The 9,228-nt window shown below is 38.1% G+C and overlaps 1 protein-coding gene across 1 annotated transcript in view; it reads left to right on the forward strand.

Moving 5' to 3' along the window:
- The window catches only part of LOC121946643 (plexin A3-like), a 10,649-nt gene extending 6,677 nt beyond the window's left edge, over positions 1-3,972 (forward strand). Inside the window, exon 7 of the mRNA XM_042491310.1 lies at positions 3,616-3,972. Coding sequence (XP_042347244.1) covers positions 3,616-3,849 — 234 coding nt within the window. The 3' untranslated portion in view covers positions 3,850-3,972. The remainder of the gene's footprint in view (positions 1-3,615) is intronic.
- Positions 3,973-9,228: the final 5,256 nt, after the last annotated feature.

Genomic DNA, 9,228 nt, shown 5'->3' on the forward strand with positions numbered 1-9,228 from the left:
CATGTGCAAGAATCTGGAAAACAACAAAGTAGTCCAACAAAAATGCACACCAGGCCAGCAGTTGGCGGCGTAACTTTGTAATGAAGCACCATAGAAGAAGACCACAGGCCTGTGTGAAGTGCAACTGTGACACCGCCAGTTTACACGCCATTTTCAACAAAATCACACTCTGGAACCCGTTTTTAAAAGTCTGCCTTCTCAGGCCGTCAAAACGCCGTAACCGAGTGAACGAAATGCCACAAGTTGAACGTTTCACATTTTCACATTTAGCATTTAGCATTTAGCATTTTATGTGACTACAGGAGAAGATGAGGCCACACATTTTGTTTAAGGGAGGTTCATTATTCAGTTTGAAGCTCTTTTATCAACACTTTACACTTCCTGTTACACTTGGAAAAAACATTTTTCCATCATTTCCAGCAGAAAGCAGGAGAGACGTCCTGAGTTGATCCCAAAGATCAGAAGTTGTTGTTTTTTTTTACAGTCTTTATTTTGCTCTTTTTTGTCTGATTGAGTTTTTTTTTTGATTTTTCCCAGAAAACTGTTTTTTTAATAATTATAATTTTCTATTTAAAATTATGTTACGAAAAAATTTATAAATAGATAACCCTAACCCTTTTTTTAACCCTTTTTTTTTAAATTTTCAGCACTTTTTGGGTCATGTTTTTTATTACTTATTTTTTTTATAACTTTTAACCAATATTTTAATAATATTTTGGCCATGTATTGTTTATTTGCTCAGTGCCTCTTCCCATCTTTATATATGAAACGAAGCCTAATTGCGACCATTTCACAAAATTAGAGACGCCAAAGGGAGCCTTCGGTGTCGGTGTCACGCACTGAGGGCAGGAGAAAGTCTCGGTGTGGGACGAATTTGGACGAGAACGTGTTGGTTTTGTCTCGGCTGAGAATCTGAACCGAGTTGGATCATTTTTTTCCATCTCCACTGAAACCAATCTCACGTACTCGTGTTCTCGTCAGTCTGGGAGTCACCGCTCCCCGAGCAGCAGTTTGTAGTTTTTGCTGTGAGTAAATCTACAGTGAGCAGAGTCAGTTTACAGTGTTTTATAACGTTACAAGAACAAGACGTTTAGTAAACAACAATAAACAAGAACAGAAACATGCAAACTATAAATAAACAGAAACTGAGAGCAGAGAGCTGATCTGAGTCTCAGAAGAACATTTCCACCGTGTTCTGCTGCCGTGATGCATCGAGGCCTTAACCCGCTAATGACAGGGTGTTAGCCAGCCTCTGTGTGTGTGTGTGTGTGTGTGTGTGTGTGTGTGTGTGTGTGTGTGTGTGTGTGTGTGTGTGTGTGTGTGTGTGTGTGTGTGTGTGTAGCCTATAATAACGCGGCCGCTCCCTGTTTCTATACTCTCTCTCTTCAAACAGGAACATACAGAAACATGAAACTCTTCAAAGGATCAAACTGTTAAATCATCTTCAGTCTGACTGTCTCACCAGCACAATGACAGAACACATCACATGTTGTCCTCCCAAAGCAACACACACACACGCAAAATTACTTACACTACACGTGTTATATTTATTTATTTAAAATTAAGTTAATTAATTATTTATATTTATAATTTTATTTTCATGGTCATTTCTGTGTTTCTACTCTTTAACGATTTTATTTTTTAACACTTTTTTAATATATATATATATATATATATATATTTTTTATTTTAGGGTTTTTTTTTTTTTGAAACTTTCTTTGTTGTGCTACAAGGCCAGACACCTTTCACAGGCATTTAAACATTTGACCCCTGGAAAAATTAATTTGATTTCTTCCAAAAACAGAGGGGGAAAGGGCAATCGACAACCAAGAACTGTCCTGGAAACTGCAAAAACTTTAATATGTGACAAGAAAATTACCTAAAAATATTTTTTAAAATGATGGGAGGATTATTAGAAGTTTATTAAAAAATAGGAGAAAAAAATCCTGAAAACGTATTATAAGTATAATATATCTAAGTATAATAATAAAAAAAAAAATATATGTGAAATAAATAGATTTATTTTATATTTTCTGCACTTTTTAGTTCATTTGTTGGTTTGTTTTTAAATAGATTTTTGGTACTTATTTATTTTTTCCGCAGCACAGGGTAACCTAGACGGGGCTTTTTTATTATTATTTTTTATAATAAATAATTTTTTTTTTTTTTCATTCATTTTCATTTTTTCACTCTTTTTTCCTCCAGAATGCTCTTCTGGTCCCGCCCTATTGTGCTGTGATTGGCTGGTAGTCCAGTACCACTGTGCTGTGATTGGGTAGTAGGCCGGCGCTGCTGTGCTGTGATTGGCTAGTATTCGTTACCTCCGGTTTTCCTCTTCAGTCAGTTGACCTGTTTACGTTTTCGTATCTAGCTTCGTGTCTGTCGGACTTTGGAGAAAAAGAGGAGAAAGTGGAGTTGTGAAGTTAATAAAAATGCTTCTTTGACACGGCTTCACATCTGTACCGCGTTAGAGCGGAGAGGAAAGAAGTGGGACAGAGCCACAGCTAACTGTGTGTCTAAACTGAAAAAGAAAAAAATAATAATAAAATAAATAAACAAATAAATAAATGTGAGTGGAGCTAGCGATCTTCAACTGAAACGGATGGTTAGCTTGAAGGCTAATAGCAAACAACCCAGTGGCTAATTTAGCTGGTAAATAGCCTGTTTGGGACGAGGACCGTAGTTAGCTTGCTAGTTAGCATACACTCAGTGTGGATTTTAAGGGATGAAACACTTTCTGTCCACTTTTTGTGCCCTTTGGAGATAAAAATCTAACAATAGTGACCCTGAAAGTTCCCCATCTTTGCAAAATCTGATTCTGTGGTTTAAAGTGATAGTATTGTGTTATGGTACATATATACATATATGGTACATATAGCGCATACTGTGGACACTTGATTGGGGGAGGACGAGATAAGCTGGTAGCTTCTTCCTTCTACCTTTCTAACACAAGACAGTGGTACTGCAGATTTGAAAGACGGATTTGTAAACTGTTTACACTTTACACCAACATTGAAACTTCACAATGAAGCATGAATTACGATAAAAACGTCAATATGTTACTTTTACTTTTGGCTTTAAAATGATAACTTATGATACTGCATGGACTGTTGTAGCACACTGTGAGTTCCTATTACAGTTCATGTGTGCATAGGTGAGTATTTATAGATATTTATAATGCATCTTAAGTCCCATCAGCCGACCTCTAGTTTATAATTAGTCAAGAGCATCCATTGGACCCTTGACACTTATAAATCATTATAAGTCATATCTGTAATGTTTTATGACTGTTGATAGAGCGCATCAGTAAGCATTGCGCGTGTTTATGAGTGTAGTCATAAAACATTATGAATGCATTATAATTCCCTATGAATGCCTTCATAATGCATTATAGATTTGGATTTGATAGAAAATGTCTGTAAATTCTACAAAGAAATATTATTTCAGCATATTTGTACTTTAAAATGAACTCTTTTGTTTGGTTCACTTCTTTACAAAATATTGAATGCTGTTTCATTGTTTTGAAATTTACAGTTTTATGAAGTCGTGATTTTACAGCATTTCGCTGTTAATTTTTTAATGTTAATAAAAATCTTCGTTGTGTCTCTTTCACAGCCGAAACAGATTGGAGACGATTTCTGTGGTCTGGTGTTGAACCAGCCACTCGGAGGCCTGAGGGTCATCGAGGGAAACCCGCTGTACGAGGACCGCACAGAGGGCATGGGCGCCGTCGCTGCCTACACGTACGGAGAACACACGGTGGTGTTCGTGGGAACCCGGAGCGGACAGCTGAAGAAGGTAGGAGGCCGGGTGGAGGGCTGGATGGATGTTTGCTGCTGTTTGGTTTGAGTCTGAGGAGAAAAGCGTTTGGAGCTGCAGTGACAAAAGAAATGTTTGTGTTTCAAACCGCTGAATGTGTTTGTGCTGGGGTCTTTTTTGTTTTTTTGGGTGTTTTTTGGCGTGGGAGAGGCAGAGAGTGCAGAGTGTGAGAGCTGCTGCTTCCTCTGCTCAGAGAAAATGGCTGCATGAATGTTTTAAAATCGCTTTTGGGTCTTTGACTGCTTTCTAGTGTTTCTATTTACGGAGCAGGGGAGAAAATTGCCTTGTTCAACTTTAAAATGACTGCAGGCTCTTCGGGTTGTTTGGAGGAAAGAAACAGACAGTTTGTGTTTCTGATTGTGTCTCAGGATGTTTCCTGTCGTCCATCTTGTCAGGTGTCTCTCTGATTCTCTTTATGGTGATTTTTGATTCCTCAAAGCTGATTTTCTCTGTTGTCGTGCAGCATGTTGTTTTATTCCACCTGTAGTCGTCCTGACAGCATCACACCTGTACGCGGCCATAACCCAGGTAAACTGAAGTTTATCCTCCAGCAGATCTGAATATCATATCATATCATATCATCATATTTACAAAACAAACATTAACAATCAGGTGTCAGCCTCATTTTTCCCCATTTAATGGATTATTTGTTTGTAAAAATAGTGAGAGATATGTGACCCTCAACACTTCACCTCAACAATTTTACTAAAACATAACAATATTCAAAGTTTGTCAGATGTTTTTAAAGGGAAATTCACTGAAGTTATCAGAATAGTTTCACTTTCATTTTCTGTCAATCCACTCAGTGATTAATGGACTGATGGTTTTATGTAGCCTTTCCTATTTTCATATGTTTTGTTTTAAGAAATCTGAATTTGTGAAGCGTCTAAAGCTGTCGGGAGTATATGTTTAAGGTTTGTGCCCTCAGATTCATTGCTATCAATGTTGACGTGCAGAAAGTGTGCCACTGCACCCCGAGATTTACAAAATTCAACTTTTGGAACGTAGTAGCGCACATCGCGTGTCATATGACGGTGACCAGTCACATCTTGCATATATTTTTCTTTTCTTCAGTAAATACAACTCTGTCTCCTAAAAATAACATTTATACTACAAAACTGCTTTCTTTGTTTTGTTCTTATGGCATTATCACCTAGTGGACTGTGCTCAGAGACATTTCTTTTAGTTAAAAAAACCACTAAAGTCATTTACCGTGAAGGCTTCGGAAGGAGCTGGTTGGGGAGGATGGCAGATGTAGAATGCGATCGACTTTCACACCTAAACTTGTGTCTCATTGCCTGTGTCAACTGTTCAAAATACAGGCTTCATATTGAAACAAACACATTTATGAGGACATATCAGTTTTACACATGCATGTTGTTTCAAGTGTAAGCACACTTTAAGCAGGTGTGAATGCAGAAGAGTCAAAAAAAAGGATATTGGCAACAATTGAATTTAAGACTTAGTAAAATAGCAGCACTGCAGGAGAGAGGTCAGATTCCTGTAAACGGCCGACACCAACACAGACGTTTCAGCCTTTAACAGTGAGACTATAATAATAATAATAATAATAATAATAGTCAGCAGGTGTGATAAATGTAAGATATTTTGTGCAGCTTATGAAACGTCTGGGTTGGAGCTGCTGTCTGTGCTGCCTGCAGCTCTCTTCTTATTATTGTTATCTGGAGCTGAAAATAAGCTGAACGCTGTTTTGATTTCATAACACAGCAAACACAATCTGTTCATTTCCAGTGTTTCTGTCGGCGGGCAGGCGGGTGGGGCGGAGACGCAGCAAAGAGGTGTAGAGGCAGAATCAGTTACAGACAAACAGACAGACAGAGGGACAGACAGAGCCGGTGTCTCCGCAGAGACGTTGTCTGCCTCGTCTGAAGCTGTAAAGTTGTGTCGCTGGTGTCGGCTGCCGAGAGCTGCAGAAACACTCCGACCGACGGCTGCTGTCAGAAAATGTCCCACTTAGCAGCACAGAGGGTCTGTTTTCTGTCTCCTTCAGTCATTTACTGACTGCAGGACAAACTCTGTCCTCTCTGGAGACGTTCCTCCGTCTGAGCTGCAGGAAGCTTCAGTGTATGCTCAAAACCAACAAACCTGAACCAGCAGGACAGGAAGCAGCTGGAGGAGGAACACCTTCACACTGCATCTTCATCAGTTTTAATCAACACGCTGTCCCGAAAAGCACCTCATCACAGACTCGTAGATTTCTGTTTTAGGGAACTTCACAGTCGATTGATTAATCCATGTGCTGGTTCTTCAGTCCGATCAATACTTTGGTTCAGAGCGAGTCATCTGAACTCTTCTGTGAAACTTTTCTATATTCACGTTCTAGAGAGGATGATTTCTGAGTATTATGGTGACATCTCGACTTTTCCTCTCGAGCCATCAGGCCAAAATTTTAATGTGATACTAATAAAATATCATAATAAGATAATTTAATCCTTTATTAGTCCCACAGCGGGGAAACATGCATCATTACAGCAGTGCAAAATAAAAAGCGTCATTAAAAAACACAAAGTAGTATAAGAAGTAGACAATAAAAAAACCCCAAAATGTAATAAATAGATAGGCTGAATTGCTGGAATTATAAGATAATATGATAAACGCTAAATTTGTTAAAAAAAAAGGCTTTGTTTATGAAAAAAAAACATCTTTTTTTACTCGATACTTGAAAAACATTTTATGTGGGTTCTCGTAAAAATAAGAGATAACAAAATAGAATTGATGTTTTCATCCTAAAGAGACACAAATTTCACAGTTTTCTTTTAGGATTCATATATAAAAACCAAATAAGGAAAAAAGGATAAAATAACAAATAAAATCCGACAAAAAAAGAGAAAATCCAAACCACTCAACCCAGACACCTAAAATAAAATCAGGATCCTGCTTCAAAATAAAAAAACTGCATTAATATGATTTTTTATCTTTCATTGAGTTTTTTTTAACCAACATCAGTCCTGACATATGAAATATTTATTAATTTTCCAAAAATTTTAACTCTTTAGATGCCAGGTTTTTGTCATGATCCCACTATGTTTTTATATGGAAACCCCCCCACAAAAAATATATAACTATACATAATACATGCTAGGGATATGTCAATGATTTCCTGCAGCACTGATTTTTAGATAATCATTTTTTGCGCAGTGTCAAACACTCATACTGCTCTGAACACAAAATGCACTTTTCAACATCAGGCTATGAAAAATATACATCATTATGATGTTCGACTTTTATTGAGTTTATTTTTTAACAGAAAAAAACAATTATTGTCAGTCTCCTCCTCAGTGTGTGAGTGTAGCTGCTGACAGTCTGGGATATGTCAGTGTGTGAGTGTAGCTGCTGACAGTCTGGGATATGTCAGTGATCAGCAGCTACATTGACTGTGACAGGTCACCTAGTGGAAATAGCATGTATTTCCTCCATATGCCAAATATGGTCAAAATGACCTCATCAGGTAGATAATAACATTCTTGAAAAAAATGCCATATGCATGAACACATCCAAAATTATCAAAAAATGTAGAATGAAAAGCGTGTAAATTGCACCAGACAGTTCCTAAAGGGTTAAACTGATAACAAACGACTGTTGGTTTGTGAAATCATTGATCTGAATTCTCTGGTCGTCTCCATCAGATAAAAAGTTTCCCTTTTTGGTTGAATAAATACTAAACTTGTGGACATGGCGGTCTCCACTTCAGACACATTACTCCACATCATCATTAGAGTGAAAAGATGCATTTAAAAGCTCCTCTGCGTCCACGTTTGACCACAATCATCTCCATTTTCCAGCCGGAGTGAAGGAGGAATTTTAATTGCCTGAAAACTAAAAATGGAGGCTGGGCGATGTGAATGGATCCTCTCGGCGTTCACCCCGCTCACCTCTCCTCCCACACAGCTGCCGCTTTAATATTCATCCACATGGGGAGATATTCACCTCCGAGAGCGACGCAGCGAGGAGGATGAGGAGGAGGTGGGGGAGGAGGGGGAGAGCCGGAGGTGTAGTGTGTGGAGTGAACAGATTGGTGGAAATCGATGGCTTTTGGTTGTAGATTTTGGCGCAGGAACACTTGTTCTATGTTTAGTGAAGCCTCCTCCTCCTCCTCCTCCTCCTCCAACCAGACATGTAGAAATAGGCGAGGAGTACAAAGTGCCCCGGGCACTGCTGAAGGCCCCGTCTGAACGCAGACTGGAAACATTTTTCATGTTTTACAACCTTCAATTATAAATGATCATTTTATAAATCATCCATCAGCTATTAGATTGATTTTTCTTTCACCGGGCAGCGATTGGTTTCCTTTCATTTAAGATAAGATAGGACGAGCCTTTATTGTGTCCCAGAGGAGAAGTTTGTCTCCGGCGGTATAAACATATACATTAACATTCAGTAACACACACACACACACACACACACACACACACACACGGAATATTATATGATGCCGTACAACAAGATATTGCACATTCCTCTCAATAAAAGCCCTCCACCCTCATTTATTAAGATGTGCACTGAAAGGGTTAATCAGTGAATTATCGAGTCAGTTTACAAACATTTTACACATCAGTTCTGAGTGTAGCTTTTTTTCTGTTTTGATATTGGATTCAGTTGGTTCGACAAAATACAAGGTTCTAACAGTCTTGGAAAACCTGGAAAAGTCATGGAATTAGTTGCACTGTTGCTGGTTGTAATGAAATTAATTGTTAAACTTTCTTTCAAGAATAATCTTCCACGTAATGTCATCTAACTGCATTTTTTCTCTTTAGCTGTTGACAAGAGTTGGGATAAAAACAATACAGCATAGTATTATAGTATTATAAATATTTTTTGTGGCATCGCTATGCAGGCACCAAGTATATTTATACTAAACTAAACAGCTAAATACGCTGAGCTTCTGCGGTCTGATGAGAAATAAAGCTTTACTTATTCTGTTAGAAATGATAAACTGATGTTTCTGCTACATCTATAGTTCTGGGTTTGGTTATCATCATTTAGTTTTTATGTAAACTATCACATGGCTTTAATGGGAGCTTGAGGGTCTTTTGGACATATCAGTGACTGATTACAAAAAAGACAAATGAAAAGGCTGATCGGGCAGACTGAGCAGGACTGAGACAGGTAGTTTTCTTCTGATTTTTGAGTTTTGAGTAAAGTTTATGATGCTGTGTCGCCACGATTCACTGGCGATGGCAATAATAGCACGCCGGTGTCTTTATTAAAGTGGATTAGTGAGGACTCATTGTCGAGTGTGAATCATATATCAGTAAAATACTATTTTTACACATGATGATGAAGATACAGAAAAACAGAAATGTGTGGAAAAGGTATCATACCGTTAGTTTTCAGAGGAGCTGGTGTTTTTATTAAAAGACGCTCCCTGTGGCGCCGCTGTCGTTCACT

This window comes from Plectropomus leopardus, chromosome 8 (assembly GCF_008729295.1).
Source record: "Plectropomus leopardus isolate mb chromosome 8, YSFRI_Pleo_2.0, whole genome shotgun sequence".
Taxonomy (NCBI): domain Eukaryota; kingdom Metazoa; phylum Chordata; class Actinopteri; order Perciformes; family Serranidae; genus Plectropomus; species Plectropomus leopardus.